This window comes from Triticum dicoccoides, chromosome 1A (genome assembly GCF_002162155.2).
Source record: "Triticum dicoccoides isolate Atlit2015 ecotype Zavitan chromosome 1A, WEW_v2.0, whole genome shotgun sequence".
Classification (NCBI taxonomy): domain Eukaryota; kingdom Viridiplantae; phylum Streptophyta; class Magnoliopsida; order Poales; family Poaceae; genus Triticum; species Triticum dicoccoides.
Window position 1 is genome coordinate 220,856,358 of NC_041380.1, and position 17,523 is coordinate 220,873,880.

The 17,523-nt window shown below is 44.2% G+C and overlaps 2 protein-coding genes across 4 annotated transcripts in view; one reads left to right on the top strand and one right to left on the bottom strand.

Annotated features, from left to right (window-relative positions):
* LOC119267084 (putative ion channel POLLUX-like 2) overlaps positions 1–10,138 on the top strand; it is a 32,041-nt gene extending 21,903 nt beyond the window's left edge. For all 3 annotated transcript variants that reach the window (XM_037548398.1, XM_037548406.1, XM_037548413.1), the window contains 12 exons: positions 5,601–5,677; positions 5,764–5,844; positions 6,336–6,527; positions 6,606–6,719; positions 6,822–6,914; positions 7,032–7,158; positions 8,533–8,609; positions 8,953–9,000; positions 9,088–9,157; positions 9,233–9,306; positions 9,390–9,500; positions 9,707–10,138. In XM_037548398.1, the coding sequence (XP_037404295.1) occupies positions 5,601–5,677; positions 5,764–5,844; positions 6,336–6,527; positions 6,606–6,719; positions 6,822–6,914; positions 7,032–7,158; positions 8,533–8,609; positions 8,953–9,000; positions 9,088–9,157; positions 9,233–9,306; positions 9,390–9,500; positions 9,707–9,826 (1,184 nt within the window). In that variant the 3' untranslated portion in view covers positions 9,827–10,138. The remainder of the gene's footprint in view (positions 1–5,600; positions 5,678–5,763; positions 5,845–6,335; positions 6,528–6,605; positions 6,720–6,821; positions 6,915–7,031; positions 7,159–8,532; positions 8,610–8,952; positions 9,001–9,087; positions 9,158–9,232; positions 9,307–9,389; positions 9,501–9,706) is intronic.
* A 1,984-nt stretch (positions 10,139–12,122) lies between these two features.
* LOC119352527 (glutathione S-transferase T3-like) lies at positions 12,123–14,908 on the bottom strand. Its single transcript, XM_037619133.1, has 4 exons — positions 14,888–14,908; positions 13,849–13,971; positions 12,864–13,331; positions 12,123–12,785 (listed from the first exon to the last, which is right to left on the bottom strand). Exons 1-4 carry the CDS (start codon positions 14,906–14,908, stop codon positions 12,231–12,233), a joined length of 1,167 nt encoding a protein of 388 aa, XP_037475030.1. The 3' UTR covers positions 12,123–12,230.
* Positions 14,909–17,523: the final 2,615 nt, after the last annotated feature.

Sequence of the window (17,523 nt, forward strand, 5' to 3'; positions counted from 1 at the left end):
CTACTGCACCTGGTGTTGACAAGGTTGATATTGATGCTGCCAAGGTTTCTGATGATGCCGCTCTTTGTGTACAGTTAGGCGGGTTCCGACTACTAGGCGGTCTCGAGTCATACCAGGATCAACTGATCGCGTATGCTCAATGGCTTGATGATGATCCATGTTGTGCGACTGTCCTCATTGCTAGTGTCCTCTTGGTTTTTTTCCTAAGATAGTGGGATTCTATACGCCCTTTTTCTATGTGGAATTATCTTTATCAGTGTTATCAACCCTATGTTGACGCTCTATATCTATCTATGGTTCTTAGAAGTACGTGGAATTATCTTTTGGACTGTGATATTTGGCACATGTGTGCCATATAAGCAAAACTGCCACACCTCTACTTCTTTCACTTTAAAGTACCACACGGTCCCCCTTCCTTCGACCCCATCTTCTCCCGAACGACCTTGCAGACTCACCTGAGAAATCTGCTTCTCCCGCACATCTCGCGCGTCCACCCCTGAGAAAACTGCCACTTCTTCATGTCTACCATATGATAAAAAAATATTGCGCATGTGGGATTTGAACCCGCACCTCCTTGGCACCAAAGCGCGCCACCACAACAACCTCACCCTTAGGTATTTGTTGCTCAAACTAAAGAAACTAATCGTTTTGATCTTTTCTTTACAATTGTGTTACTACAAAAAAGTATAGAAAATTACCACTATTTTCCCTCGGGACAAAGTTACCATGGTATTCGCATGCAAGTTATCAGACCTGTGTTGCGTAAGCTACCGTGCTATTTACATAGAACTTACCAGGTACTATGTTTCAACAACTACACCCCTTTCAAAATTACCACTGTGTTATAAGGTCTTCGATGTGTAAAATATCGTGGTACTCACACATAAGTTATCAGGGTATGTGTACATCAACCTCGTCCTTGGTCAAAGTTACCATGAGGGATTGTACATGAGTTACCAGGTCTACAGTTCGTATATTATCATGGTACTTACACCTAAAAACCTGAGTGTGTTTCGGTAACTTTTTTCATAACTTTTTCGATGTTTTTGCGTAACTTATCACGCCTATAGCGGGTCAAGATGGGCCATTTTTCTGGGCCAACCCACGAGCACATGTGCCTCCTCATGACACTAAACATTATGTGGCTTTTCTGTGGCACATCATGTGTTGTGTTCATCTAAGAGGCCTCGCGAGGCGAGTGTATGTTTTTAACAACTTGTTTTCCTTTGGTAAAACATTACCATCATGTTTATATTGTAACTTATCGGTTATGCGGTGCTTATATTATCATGTTATTCACACAAAAATTATCGGGGATGTTTTGAACAACTTTTCCCCGGGACAAAAGGTTATCATGTTGATTCTAGGTAACCTATCAAGCCCGCGGTGCTTAAAATATCATGCTATTTACACAAAATTTATCAAGGGTATGTTTCAGCAAAATTTCCCCCCACGGGTCAAAAACTTATCATGGTGTTTAGTTATCGCGGTGCATATGTTTTCATGCTATTTACACATAAAAATACCAGGGGAGGGAGGTATAGTACCGTGCTATTTACACAGAAGATACCGGAGTATCTTTTCAAAAAAAAATCCCTATGGTCAAAGTTACCATGGTGTTTCTACCTCAGTTATCAGATGTGCACTGCGTATATTACCATCTATTTACACATAAATTATCTGGTATATTTTCACATTTTTCTTCCCTAATGGTTAAAGTTACCACGATGTTTGTATCTAAATTATCAGGTCTATGGCGTGAATGTTATCGTGCTATTTATAGAAATTACCCGGGGCCGGGGTTCAACAAATTTCTTCCCAATGATCAAAGTTACCATGATGCTTTCACCAAAGTTATCATGTTGGTGGTGCGTCATTTATCGTGGTGGTGATGGAGAATTTACCACGGGAAAAGTTTATGTGTCAGGTTTGATAGGTGAAATAAAAGTTTTTCAGTGATAAAATATTAAAGGCAAAACATGTCAAAAACAGTATTTTCCTTAGCTTGTTCAACAATGAGTGCCATAGGTGAGATGGTTGGCTCCCTTTGTTGATTACCTGCAGACCAGAGATCAAATCCCAATTAAAGCATTGTTTTTGCCCAAAAATCTGAAAGGCGCGTGGGGCCGTAACTGGTGATTGAAAGGAAGGAAATCAGGAGGACCGGAAAGGAAGGAGATCAAGAGGAAAGGAAGGAGATCGGGAGGACGTGCGGGAATGGAATGGAATGGAATGGAATGGAAGGAGGAGATCGGGAGGGTGTGGCAGTTTTGCAATCTGCCACACGGTTGCCACTTACATATTTCGTTATCTTTTTCAGTGTTACCCGCTAGCACTGCTGTTAGGATCGACGTAAAATCCCTCCACACTATCACCCACTAAGAATCCACGAAGGAGCAACCAACACGATCACAAAGGTCTAGTTTTGCTCAGGGTGGATCTTCATGATGTAGGCTATCTCCAAGCCCATACAAACTTCTTGGTTTCTTCACAACTTAAAGACTTACCGAAAAAGGCTTTCGCCCCGCTTTTATATATAAAGCACCAAACAACAGCACCCGGTACAAACACACACCCCCACAACACACACACACACCCAAGGCAGGATACATAGGCGCTGAGCGCAGCAACACCATCCCTAGCACTACGCGAAGAGGTGAAGCCACATATGACGAACCGTAGGCTCCTAGGCGACGCCTTCACGAAGGGGCCGCCACCGTAGCGCCGCCACCGCCCGATCCGAGGATCAGAGTTTCCCCTGGAGCAACTATGGGCAATGAGAGCCGCGACGACGCCTTCAAGAAGGGAACGAGCTTCGCCGCCGCCGGTCCGTCCGAAGATAGAGCACGTTTTCACCCCGGCCACCATTCACCACCGCCGAACACCACACCCCGGCTACCATGCCGCCCACACGGCCATGGCAACCGGGCAGCACCAAGCCACGGGCTCTGCCCATGAGCACCGCGGACCCACCACCAGGGCCGCCGCCCGGCATTCAAGACCTTGACACCACCTCACCCGAGATCCACCGCTACCCCAACCAAAGACATGAGCTGAAAGGACCCGCCTTTCACACCCCTGGGCTGCCCCCAGTGCCAAGACCCGATAGGCCGGCCGAAACTGGCCTCCATCGCCCCGTCCTGCGGCATTGGGCGCGAGACGAGCTTGGTCCTGCTGCCGGGCGCGAGATGAGCTCGGTCCTGCTGCCGGGCGCGAGACAAGGTCAGTCCTGCTGCCGGGCGCGAGACGAGCTCGATCCTGCTGCCGGGTGCGAGACGAGTAATGGACCGCAGCTGGGGGAGGGCCAACCCTTCGACGAAGGTTGCGCCCGGATGACGAGGAGAGAGCTCGAAGGTCGCAACGGGCTGACTAAAGACGAGCCGACACCGAAAATCCAGCCGCCGCCGCAACCGATCCGCCAAGGGAAGCAGCCACGCCGGGCACTGCCCACCCGGTGAGCTCCAAGCACCTAGCCGGTCTAGGAGGTGCAGACCCTCCAAAAATAACAAGATTGAGGTTGGTGATGAATCCCTTGCTCTTGTGCTACAAAAGATTATCTCCTCCACACTCAAACTCTCTCAAGATATGGCTTTTAGATTGGAGAGGTAGGAGTGGAAAACAAGGACGGGATTAGAGATCAAAGACTTGGCTTGTTGGTTGGAGTAGAAAGCTCTTTGAACTCAACACAAGAAGGTGGTGTTCTCTCAGAAAATATGATGGGGTGGAGTTTGCTTCGAGTGAACTGTTGGGATAGGTGGGCGTATAAATAGGAGGGACCAGAAATCGGACTGTCATGCACTTTTAACACAGCTCAGAGGAAGCGGAGTGATCAGGTCAGAAGTTCTGAACAATGCTAAACGTGGAAACTTTCAAATGGCTCCGAGTGGACTACCTTGCATGTAGCACTCTCTCTAGAACGCCTTCAGAGTTTGCAAGCGGGGTCGTTTAGAGGTTTTGAAGAGGATACAGAGAAGTGGTCAACTATCTCGGTGGTTCCAAGTGGTCAACTAGGGTTTTGGAACGGCTATATCTGGATAGTGGCTCAGAGGCTCTGAAGGAATGAAACTTAGGTACATATAGTGGAGAAATGTAAGTCTTTTGAGGACTTTGGACTTTCATCTTTAAGCACATATGGCAAGAGACTCAGCTTAGCCACCACATTCCCCTTTTGATAGTATTGGCATACCTATGACCCAATGTGATCTTGGATAACTAAAATGTAAAAACTAAGTCCTTGGCTTGGCCAAAACTTGTCTTCATGCAAATTTAGTGGGGTTACCTTTCATCTTCTTTGTTGCAACCGAATGGAACTTTACTAAGATAAGCTAGTTAAAACATTAGTTCCTTCAGATATGTTGACATTAATTACCAAAATCCACCAAGGGGATTAGATGCACTTTTACACTCCGAACAAATTAGCTATCCATCATACACCCCTGATAGCACTGCCGGATCCGGAACATTGACAGTTGACACTCCTATCTCCTAGTAAACGAAACTTAAATGACTCAAGACCAGCTTCAACCTTTTGCTATCTTTCAACAAATTCTGGACTTTATCACATGTGCTTAGAAGGACTCACCAGTTCATGCCCTCCGAGCTTCAAATAGCACATTCATTCACGAAGGCACAAAATCGAGCTCAGCACAGCTATTTTCTTTCCAAAGTGAGTGCTGTAGACCCACCATAGATTTGTGTGGTTCCTCCTTTCTATAGGGAGTATATTTGCATATGTATCATGTGTATACTCTGGCCTGTTTGGCCCATAGCAATACAAGGTCCAGCTTGTAATAGGTGAATAGAGCTAAACTATCGGAGACGATAAGGATGGACGCTAACTCTGGGCTCTTATCGTTTGTCTTTCATGACCTCTAGCACAATCGTAAGATGAACGGTGAATTAATCATCGACACTCCCCCATATGCGTGACCTCCACCAGTGTTCTGGATTGATGGCTGGTCAGACCGGTCCCAGCCACTGGTCTGACCGCCTCCTCTTGCAGACTTGGCCACCAAGTCGTCATCCACTCTTGGCAAATCCGGCAATCCGATCTGACTGACACACTCGCCGAACAGCCTCTCATGATTTATTTACAATGTGTGCCCCCTCACATCCTTATGCTACTTGTCTAGGATACATGAGTGACCTCCACCAGTGTTCTGGATTGATGGCTGGTCAGACCGGTCCCAGCCACTGGTCTGACCGCCTCCTCTTGCAGACTTGGCCACCAAGTCGTCATCCACTCTTGGCAAATCCGGCAATCCGATCTGACTGACACACTCGCCGAACAGCCTCTCATGATTTATTTACAATGTGTGCCCCCTCACATCCTTATGCTACTTGTCTAGGATACATGAGTCCGACTCAAACTCTATCCCTACCCTATCCATACTCGTTGCAGTACCCTATCACAAGACTACAACCTCTCCAAGTCCAGCTCATAACCTACCCGTACACATTTCTGACTAAAACTCATTATTGGTTCGTATGCATGCTTTTGCCTTGCATTAATTGTTTACCTGTATCAGCCTTGTTTTTAGCCTAGATGATAGGACCATTATCCTACTTGGTCTTGTGACTTGTTTTGTTTTATCCTGCAGAGAATGTTTTCAACATTTTCAGCATTCCTGAAGTAGGAGGCATGAAGTTTAAGGACGTGAGACTTAAAGTCCAAGATGTAATGTTGTTTCAAATAAGTGAATGCCTAAACTCAGCAGTCTGCATCACTTCTTTGTTGTGATTCCCCTTTATGCTCATCATCAGGCAGTCGTTTGTGGTATTTTTCGGTCTGGTGGGATTCACTTCCACCCAGGTGACGTTGAAGTATTGAAAGAAACAGATAAAGTATGTAGTTTCTGGCTTTTGTTTTCTATATTAGGGGCTACCAATCAAAGCCTTTTCTCCAGGTCTAAGATTCCACAAGAAAAATCTGTTGTTAGTTTTTTTTCATAACTGGTTTTCCTAAACCATTTGTGGAAGTAACTACTCAAATTTTGCCAGTTCAAAAAATTATTACAATTTTCTGTTAAATATGTTCATTACCATATTTTGTTGCACCCTTGCTTTATGTTACATATCCTTTTAGTTCTTACTTAACACTGATATAAGCATATGCGATGCTATGAACATGTTACAGATATCTTTGGACCTTTTCCATGAAGTATTATTTTTTGGGAAACAAGGAAAATGCAGCATGAACTATATTATTTATAGGAAACATTATGATGGGTCGATGTTACATTATTTTGCATTTGTACCATCAGTCTTGACAAGATGCTTGGCCTATAATTTCCTAGTGGATTCCCTGATGCACTCTTCATTTCGTTGCTTCACAGTTGCTTCTTATTTCTCCTGTCTGCGGGAGGATAAAATCACAGTATTCAGTTTTAAATATATCTGAACGAACAGATAATTCAGTTAATTACTCAGAACCAAAAGAGGGTCAAAGATCTTCTAGTGTGGTTACTGAGCTGAAGGAAACGCGGCTAAAGAACATTGTAGAGCGGCCGTCAAAATCACTCTCTAAGGTAATTCAATGTGATGATGTATTGGTGAAAATTCCCCCCTTGTCAAATTACTTGGTTCATCAAATTAGCTTTATGCAGAGCAGCGAATGTACACTGGGACCAAGGGAATGCATACTTATTGTTGGTTGGAGGCCAAAAATTACCGATATGATTCGAGAATATGATAATTACCTTGGACCTGGTAGTGTATTGGTATGTATAGACTCAGAGGGTACAAGAAATTAATATACTGCTCTCAGTTTTAATACTAGTGCTTAGGGTGGAACTTGTATTACAAATTCACTTAATGTGCAGGAAATATTGTCAGAAACCCCTATTACAGAGAGGACGAGTGTTGTCAACCCCCTTATGCAGAGCCAACTTAAAAATATTAAAGTTACTCATAAGGTCCTCTCTCTCTTTTATGCAGTAACCTTTGAAGCTCACGGACAGAATGCTCCATGGACTTGATCTTAGCCCTACTCTTATTATTTCCTAATTTTTATGTGATGATGTTTCATACAGGTGGGATGTCCTATGAACTATGATACTTTGAAGGAAGCGATTATTAACATTAGGAAATCTGCCAAGTGTGACAAAAATGTTCCTCTTTCAGTCGTGGTGATATCCGATAGAGACTGGCTCATTGGAGGTACAAGTAACATGCGAACAACAGAAATATGCTATTTCTTACATCAGTAAATGACTACAAGCTGCACCTGCACCTGGGATGAACAGTACATTCGATTTTTTTTGCATCAAAATATAGTATTGAATGCACAGCCAGCTCACCCAAAAAACTCAAGTTGACGGGAAAAGTGTGCAATGTACTTATAGCCCCCCCCCCCCTCGCCCCTCAAAAGTGGGCTGCAATTGTTTATTTAAAAATGCAGTAGCCAGGTTCTGAACTATGTCTGCCCTTCTCTATTAGTTCGGACTCTTGGGTGAACTGAGAGGTGCATGCAATTCAATATGAGGTATTAGAGCCAAGAGGTCCTGAATTTAAGACCTGTCTAACAAAAATATTTGTGGCCTACATCAATTCCATGTCTAAGACCTGACATAGCCTAGACATGTGGGAAGTGTTGAAGTACCTACTCTTCTCCGTCAATTTGGACTTTTAAGTGAATTGGCTGGTGCATGCAAATCTATATGGTGTTAGAGCCAACAGGTCTCGATCTGAAGACCCTGCCAAAACCCTATTAATAAGAACCATTGCGGCTTACATCAGTTCCACGTGTGAAATGGTCGGTTGCGTACAACTTCCAACCAAGAGGTCTAGGGTTCAAAACCCAATTAATGCTATAAGGGCATGTACAATGGTGCTATCTTAAGAGTGCCATGTAGGATAGATGATGAGGTGGAGGAGAGAGAAGTCACAAGATAAGGCTTGTCTTCTCTTATTTAAGAGAAGACAAGAGATGATCTCTTAGCACAATATGTCTCACCATGTTTTTAGGAATTACCAGTTATTGAAGATAAGGCTAAGAGATGACCCATTGTACATGTTTTTTTTTTGTCTTCTCTAAATTACATGCAAGATTTAAGATAAGACTATCTTATCAACCACTGTACATGCCCTAAATAATTCTGGTCTGCCCCGGCTTTCACTGCCCACGTGTCTCCCATCTCTCTCGGTTCGGACCTTTGGATGAAAAAATTGGCTGGTGCATGCAATTCTACAAAAAAAATATGTTACATATGTCGGGAGTCATTTGTATGTGTGTATATTTGTATGGAAAAGGAACTTTTTTGCTCTTTGAAAATAACAAATTCAGCTCTAAAAAGGTACATCACTAAACTTGTTTCCTTACACCGGGTGCAAAACTGATATTCTTTTGCAGAAAATTTGCATGCACAATAAGGGCTCAAACTTCTACATGTGTAATTGTTTTCAGAAACGTTTGACATTTGGAAAATAGGTTTTCTGCGTCCAGGAGCACGTGCTCTCTAGTGCACCTTTGAATTACTGTACTATTTCCCTGTTATATATGGAGAAGTTTCATCTGTGTATGTGGCTTTGCAGATACTGTACAGGCTGATAAGCAATTGGCATATACCTTTCTCCTTGCTGAAAATATTTGCCAGAAAAATGACATTAAGGTCAGTTCTCACTGCAAATAATGTTAAGAAATGTGAAACTGAACCTCCGCGTTTCTCATCAAAGCGCTGCTATGCATTTCTTGTAGGGCATGTAACATATTGATAATGTGAACTGTCTGGAAAGACTAAAACTTGACCCTGAATCAACAAATCACTCCTCTTTTGCGTTGCTAGTGGCTCAACAAAATAGACCATTCTCCAAGGCTACTTTGTTTCGTGCTCCCTGGACTTAAACTTAATCTGGCCTGGTTCAGTTAGTCATGTTATCTGATAAATACTCCCATGCTAAAAGAAATACCAATTTGCTCGAATTTACAAATTCTCACTTTAATGCGTCCTATAGGTTCAGCATCTTGTATCAGAAATTGTAGACACGGGGCTGGGAAAGCAAGTAAGAATCTTATTATATCTCAACTGCCCAGTTCATCAAATGTATTTAAATTTTGGAAATAAGTTCCTACCTCTGCATTTTATGCAGATAACTAGAATAAGACCCTCCCTTTCATTTATTGGAGCAGAGGAAGTTATGAGTCTTGTGACGGCACAAGGTTGGTTGTGTACTTATTAGTTGTCTCTTTATTTTCCTAAAAAGGGCTCTATCTCATGATAAAAATGAAATGTAGTTGCGGAATGTAGTGAGCTGAATGAAGTATGGAAGGATATTCTGGATGCTGAAGGAGATGAGATTTATATTAAGGTAATATGATCGTAATGGTATCCCTGTGCATTCTCTGCTTGTGGTCAGTAAATCATCTGTCCTGCTGCATGTGCTCATTGTAGGAAGTAGGACTGTACATGAAGGAAGGAGAGAAAATATCATTCACTGAGCTGTCTGAAAGGGCAGTTTTGCGTCGTGAAGTTGCCATTGGTTATGTTAAGGACCAGAAGCAGGTTAATACTCTCTTTTTATTTGTTAGATATAATAAGGAAATGGTGTTCCCTAAGTATATAAGATCCTAACATAAGGTTCTTTCTAACTTCACTATTCAGAAGCTATCTAGCTTCTTTAGATCTATTTTTTGTGGACTGGCGCTCTTTTCAGTTTTCACTTTGGGAATATTGGCAACCATAATTCATCTATTGTTTAACCATGGCAGCATATAAATCCTACGAACAAGTTGCAGCCACTTTCTCTTGAGATGACAGATTCACTCATCGTGATATCAGAGTTTGAAGGTGAACAACCAATTGTGAGGGGCAGCAAAACTTCGGCATGACATTTTCAGCTTGCCATTCTTCTGAAATTTTGACAGTTTTTGCTACCCAAGGAGATGAAATATAGCCTGTTACTTATCTGTTCAAAGAGATAAAAAATGTCATTTGATCAAATATAACTTGTCTCCATAGCTATAGAAATTTTGTGGCCACTTATATTATTGTAAATGACAATAGTTATATTAGATTACCCAATGGCATGTTTGGTAGGCTGCATGTGGGCCATGCATGCTCTGGGGAGCCCAATTTGGCCTGTTTGGATGTCTACTTTTACTGTGTGGCCTGCATGGCATAATGTTTAAGGCTGGTCACAATGGGGAGGAACTTAGGAGTAACATCACACACTCCAATACAACTTTGCTTATGTGGCACATATTTAATGAAGAGAGAGGTGCTTGTGGTAACTAGCTAAGTTACCGGAGCATCACACACTCCAAGAAACAATGAGTCTATAACCTAATAAATACATCGTTGCATGACACTACATAGATGTTCCTACCCACTATGGAGGTAGTAACATAGTCTAGGGAAGTGTGTAAGTTACTAGCTTAGAGCATCTCTAGTGGCTTGTGTAAATTCGGTAGTCTATATCTTCACATACACAATGGTGTAATTTTTTTTTCATTTTAGACAACCTCAGTTTTTCAGTGGCTTGTCTAAATTTGATAGTCTATGTCTCCAACGGCTATATTTTCAACAGCTACTTTTCCAACGACTATTTTCGACGGCTATATTTTCAACGGCTATATTCCAGGTCTATATATACCACCCCTCCCACCTCATTCCTCTTTTAAATTCCTTTGTCTTCTCTCACACAATAGAATGATGAGTGGAAACATTTCTTCTTTGGATATGCTCATGAATTCGTCGTCGTCTTCATCTGACGACGACGAACTCATTCTTGTAGCATTCGCAGAGCGCGAGAAGGAAGAGCAGAGGAATCGTCGACGCCATGGCGGTTCCAAGCATGGACATCAGACAATCAATTGAGCAAGAGATGCAGGATTTATTCTACTATGGAATGACTACTTCAAAGAGCAAGAGATGCAGGATTTGTTCTACTATGGAATGACTACTTCAAAGAAAGTCCTCGCTATCCCGAAAACTTATTTCGGCGAAGGTTTGTAATTAGTACATTTACTTAATGTTTGCCTATTTTTCACCTCCCTATCTCATTTACATTTTTACGAATAGGTTTAGGATGTCCCGTAATTTGTTTAATCGCATAGTTGAAACTATACTTCAACATGATTATGATGGTTATTTTACGCAAAAAAGAAGTGCTTGCGGACTTCTTGGGTTGCATCCGTTGCAAAAGATGACCGCAGCAATGCGAATGCTAACTTATGGAATAGCAGCTGATAGTGCCGATGACTACATCCGGTCTGCAGAAGCTACTAATCTAGAGGCTTGCAAGAAGTTTGTGATCAAAATTTGTGAAGTCTTTGGGGACCAATACCTGAGATCTTCAAATGAAGAAGATACTACAAGATTACTTGCAATAGGGGAGGAAAGAGGATTCCCTGGTATGTTAGGGAGTATAGATTGTATGCACTGGGGTTGGAAAAGTTGCCTAAAAAAATGGCATGGCATGTTTAAAGGTCATGTGAAAGAGCCCACAATGATCTTGGAAGCGTTGCTTCCCAAGATCTTTGGATTTGGCATGCTTTCTTTGGTTTACCAGGGTCAAACAACGATCTGAATGTTCTTCAACGTTCTCATGTGTTTGCAAAGCTAGCTGAAGGTGAAGCTCCAGAAGTGAATTATACCATCAATGGTCATCAATACACAATGGGGTATTACCTTGCAGATGGCATATATCCACGATGGGCAACATTTGTGAAGACCATACCATCTCCACAAACAAGAAAGAAGAAACATTTTGCCCAAAGGCAAGAGGCGGCTAGAAAGGATGTGGAACGAGCCTTTGGAGTTCTGCAATCCCGTTTTGCCATTGTTCGAGGACCTGCGAAAGGATGGAAACGTAAAGAAATCGGTGATGTCATGAAAGCTTGTGTCATAATGCACAATATGATAGTTGAAGACGAACGACACACTGGTTAGCAAAACAACACTTATGAGGCAATGGGAGAAAGAGTCAGGGTGTCCTCTACTCATGCGGAAGAGCTGAGTGCATTTATTCAGATGCATCAGCAAATTAGAAATAAAGATGAACATTCTCAGCTTCAAGATGATCTGGTTGAGCACCTCTGGCAGAAGTTTGGACACGAATGATGTAGTACAAGTAACTTTGTAGTCTATTTCCTTTCATCTAGTTTTTCATGTATGCATAAGAAATAGTTGAAGTGACAAATAGTTCAAGTCACAAATAGTTGAAGTGACAAATAATTCAAGTGACAAATAGTTCAAGTGATAAGAAATAGCAGACAGAACAACAAATGAAGGTCAACCAGATGTGTTCTGGCAGCGAGCAATGATCTCATCTTGTTTATTCTTGTAGAATTGCTTCTGTGCATCACTCATATGAGATGTGTCCATGAGCATGATTTTCTCATCTAATTCAAACTGTTTCCGTGCATCCTCCTTCTCTTGCAATGCAATCTGCTTCTCTTGCAATTCAAAAGCTCTCGCGTAGCGAGCAATTTTTGTGGCCTCTTTGATATCATCCTTCTTTATCTTCTGTGCCCACACACTTTCTAATGATAACTTGCAACCACTATCATTGGATTCAGAAGTTTTACCTTTCCTCAAACGTTCATTCTTGTCATGCTTCGTACCAGGAGGTCTTAGCTCTTCTTCAAGAGCATCAGTGCATGCGCCGAAGTCTTCATCGTTGGAGGTTGTACCCGGACTTGCATCCGAGGTCTTCTTTTGTTTCTTATGAGGAAGCGGACGTGTCTGCCACTTTGGATACTTCTCAAACTCTATGTAGCAATGCATTAATGTAAATGGCTTCTTTTTCTCATCCAGTTCAATGTACATGCGGTGTGCATCTCTTTCCTGAAAAAGGAAATGAAGAGTTAACACTTCCATACAACACATGGTATATTAGAAGCGAATTAGAAGATAGATGCATACCTTATCAGAGAGAGTCATTCCGCTGCAATTTCTATTTAATATCTGTTGAATACATGCATAGAACTTGCTCGTGAGCGCTGAAATAACGTTGTAACGACAAGTGAGTCCATTAGAACCACGCTCCGGCCATGACGGTTTTTTGTGAGCGTCGTAGTGATCTGAAATCCTACCCCAATATGTACTTGAATTCTGATCGGTCCCGGTCACCGCATCTAGACTAGTGTTTGCCCATGCTTGAATCAACACCAAGTCCTCAACAGTTGACCAATTTTTCCCTTTTGTGGAGGCTCCTTTTGCTGATTTTGGTTTCGCAGATTTTTCCCCCTTTTGTGGAGGCATCGTCACTTGTTCCGCAAGTGGGCTACAATCTGCTGTTCCATAACAATTTGTGTCACTCGATCCTACATTCATCATGTCCAGAAATGAGGAGTTGTTGATCTGTGAGTCCAGCTCATATGAGTTTTCCATCTGCACACAAAGAGCAGCAGCAACAGCAATATTCAGATATTCAGAGAACAATACCAATATTCAGATACAGGGAGCAGCAGCAATATTCAGATACAGGGAGCAGCATCAATATTCAGAGAGCTGGCGCTCGCGCACACGCTACTGCTCGCAGCCGCTGCTCGCAGCCGGCGCCCCAGTCGCTCGCGCCTCACAGCCGCTCGCGCTCGTGCCCCACCCGCTCGCGCCTCACAGCCGCTGCTCGCAGCCGGCGCCCCAGCCGCTCGCGCACACGCTCGCCCCCGCAGCTCGCGCATCCCCCTCACACCAGCCGCTCGCGCACATGCTCGCCGCCGGCGCCGCGCTCGCAACCGGAGCCCCATCTCCCTGCTCCTTCTCTCGCATCTCCCTGCCCCATCCGCAAGGGCGACAGTGGCCGGCGGCGGTGGCCGGAATTGGCCTCAGATCCATCGGCCCCATCTCCCTGCCCTGTCTCTTCAATCACTCTCCCTCTCTTCGAATCGGAAAAACCAGAGCGTACCTCAGCGACGGCGAGCTCCTCGGGGCAGTGGCGTGGCCGTCTTCTTGTCTCCAACTTCTCCAGATCGGCGAGGGAGCGAGCTCGCGAAGGGGCAGCTCTGTTTGGACGTCCTCGCTCCGTCGTCTAAATATGGACAATGCGTAGCGATTCGGGTGGATGTCTAAAATTTAGACTAGCACATACACAAGCCGCTGGACACATTTTTTGGCCTCTGATGGTCTATATTTGACATAGACTATGAGATACACAAGCCACTAGAGATGCTATTATGTTCTTGCCCATTGTGACCAGCCTAAAGCATTGTTGAGCTTAGCTCACGAGGAACGTTCGAATAGGCCATTTCCAGCGAGCCAAACCTGAGCGATGCAAGCGAGTGCATGTGGCTGCATGTGTGGCAACCAAACTATGTATAGAACATTATTTTTTGCCTGCATTTACTTAAGCAAGCCCAACCGAAATACAGATGCAAGGAGGCCAAAATCCATGCATGTAACTAAACATGCCCCCAAGTGCTTTGACCCTGCAGTTTTGCTAGCCTGATGCCTCTTCACTGATTTGGGCAGAGATGATCATTGAACGGTGGTCGGAAAATGAGCTGGTGGATTGGGAGGGACTCCTGAATGGCTCCCCTCTCTTTCCCTCCTAGACCCAAGCGGGCCACATTTTTTTTTGAAACGCAGTTCCTTAGGACCTGGCTTGTTAAAAAAGGTAGACGAGAGTTGTCTTGTTAATTAACGAAAACCTAGGTAAAAACCGTTATAACAGGGCACTGTCAACAATACATGCACCAGGCGAGCCGCTGGCTCCGTCACCAAGCAACCTGTAGCTGACACGCCGCTCCGGCATCCATAACGACCCGAGGCCGTGCACCAGGCGAGCCGCCTGCCTGAGCAACTGGAGCTGACATCCTACAACCATCTCCGAAGTTGCCGTTTCGATGTACGGACGAAAACCCCACACGCCAACCCCGAGGCCGTGCACCAGGCGAGCCGCTAGCTTCGCCGCCCGAGCAACCGGAGCTGACACCCAACAATCATACCTGGAGCCACCGCTCCGACATCCACGCCAACCCCGAGGTCGCGTACCAGACTGGCCAGCGACATACCACCTACGAGACCAATGCCGGCACCCCTCCATGACGACGAGATCCGGAGCCGCCACTCCGACTTTCACGCCGGCCCCGGGGCAGAGCACCACCCGAGCCGACGCCTCTCAAGCCGAGACCACTCCAAAATGGCGCCTCCAAGGACCACGACACCGAAGCGTTGCCATTGTCTACTCCAGAATCACGTCCCACCTGTAGCGTAGAATTGACATCCACTCCGAGCAAGGCCACAACCCGATCCCATAGAGCCATTGTTGTCCGATATTCCGATTCGCCCCCGACTTTCGTTTTGAGGATCCACCACCCAGAGTCAATGCCCAACATGGCAAGATCCACCTCCCCCTGGCAAATCCATCATTGCCACTGTCCAACACCGAGCAATGGTACATCTACAAAAGGTTACTCTACCTTATTTACAAACAAGTTGATGCGGAGGATTAAGCATCAGAGAGAAGTGGCATGGGAGGGGGGCAACAACTGCCAAATCACGGTTGCGCTGGTCCTAGGCTGTGGAGTTGCATCGTTCTCGTGGATGACCCAGGCTATGACGACACACAACACCACAACTCCAGCCGTTCGGGTTGCGGCATGCTACCATCATTGGATCATTTTCTTAAAAGCAAAAAGAGTGCAACACAAGGACTTCCCAAAAGTCCATCCATCCTAATACTTGGTCCGCCGCCCCAAGACTATCAAATAATGCCCTCCCCTTTGAGGAAAGGGGTCCACCGCCACCACGATAACATAGGACGTGGTTAGCCAATTAGGATTTAGGAAGGCCATCCACGCCGCTAGGAATTTTGCCTTCGATCACTCGTTTTCGTGCGAGTTTTGGATGTTGAGGTGGCGACCTTGAGAGTTGGCGTGGCGGTCGTATCTGTGGCTGGACAACCGGGGTAGCTTGTGTTGTGTAGTGTCATGGCTCGTGCAAGTGGTGGATGTGTGTTCCAACGACAGGGTCACCATGTGGTTATCGCTGTCTTGCTGAATAGGAAAGGACAGTTACAAGCCAACAACACTTTACTGTTTACCAATTGACCGACGCCACAACGACAAGGTCACTACATATTTATAGCCTAGCTACACACCCACTCCTTCGGCTCGACGGCTCGCGGGCCCCTTGTTAGGGAGAACCTGAGAGCAACTTCAACGCGGCGATTTAAATGGACACGCGGTTTGTCCGTTTGGGTCGGCGTGTCCGTTCACTTTTGCGTTTGGGTTGACAGTGCGCCTAACGCGCAGACGCATTTGTTGGAAATATGCCCTAGAGGCAATAATATTTGCATTATTATATTTTCATATTCATAATTAATAATTTATATTCTATGCTATAACTGCTATGATCCTGAAATATGCGACTCAGTGGAAAACTCATATGCACGTGTGTAATGATAAACGACAAATAAAAGGTTCCTAGTCTCGCCACTAAGACCAGCTCAAGTGTTGTTGGTGATCACGTTTTCCGGATCTTAGGATATCGTTAAGTGTAACGATAGTCCCAAAACAACATTGAGATTATCACCTTGAAAGAACAATCATATTGAATCAACCCAATCTTGTTTGCTATGAATTGAGTAAATATTGTCTACATTCAATTGTAATAATGCGGAGTGTTAGCGTGTGATATTGTTCTTTAGACCATGAGAGTACCATGGTCACTTCTTACCGTACGGTGGGCTTCGAGATTGCTCAAACGTCACCTGTAATACGGTGATCATAACAATAATTTATAGGTTCATCGGAAAGTTTGACAAGTGGCCAGATAGCTCGAGAGTGGGATCTGCTCCTCCGACGATGAAGATATATTCTTAGGGCCCTCTCGGTGTGACGACATCCATCATCATCTGGCCAGACACAGGCGACTACGTCATGGGGACGCCGGAACACGTCAACGAGAAAGAAAAACAAAACTGATAATGGGAGCAACGATATTGTGAGCATGATGATGACTCAGGAGGATACCGATGCACACCGGGTTTTGTAAAGTATCGCGAAGCAAAGGCAAGATCACATGATAACCAAAGGTTCACTCGATCATTCATGTAACCATAGGGACCGATATGGATGTCCACGATTCCGCTATCGGTCATTGAACGAAGGGGTTTCGTTCATGTATATGATTTACTGAACCTACGGGGTCACAAGCTTAAGGTAATCACGATCTGTTGAGTGTTAGTAGTGCGGGAGTGATGAGAATATATTTGTGAAATTGTTTCGTTAATATCCGGAATAGTTTCGAGAGGTTCTGGAAGCGTTTCGGGGTCACCGGAAGGGTTCAAGTGAATATCAGGTAATACCGGGTAGTATCGATTAATATATATATATATATATATATATATATATATATATATATATATATATATATATGTGTGTGTGTGTGTGTGTGTGTGTGTGTGTGTGGAAAATGTTTCTGAGGATGTTAAATTATATATATATAATACTTTGAATTTTTTAGAATAAACATATATTTAATTTAATACCAATGGGCCTAATAAGGCCAAGAGGTGGAGGGAGATATGGGCCACAAAGGCCCATATGGAAGTGGCGCCCCCTTTCCCATCAAGGGGAGG

Coding starts and splice junctions, on each gene's coding strand:
- LOC119352527 (XM_037619133.1), bottom strand. CDS start 14,908: ATGTCGGAGCGGTGGCTCCAG. Junction 13,972..14,887: donor TGTCGGAGCGGTGGCTCCAG/GTATGATTGTTG, acceptor GTCCATATTTAG/ACGACGGAGCGAGGACGTCC. Junction 12,786..12,863: donor GAATGACTCTCTCTGATAAG/GTATGCATCTAT, acceptor TTCCTTTTTCAG/GAAAGAGATGCACACCGCAT.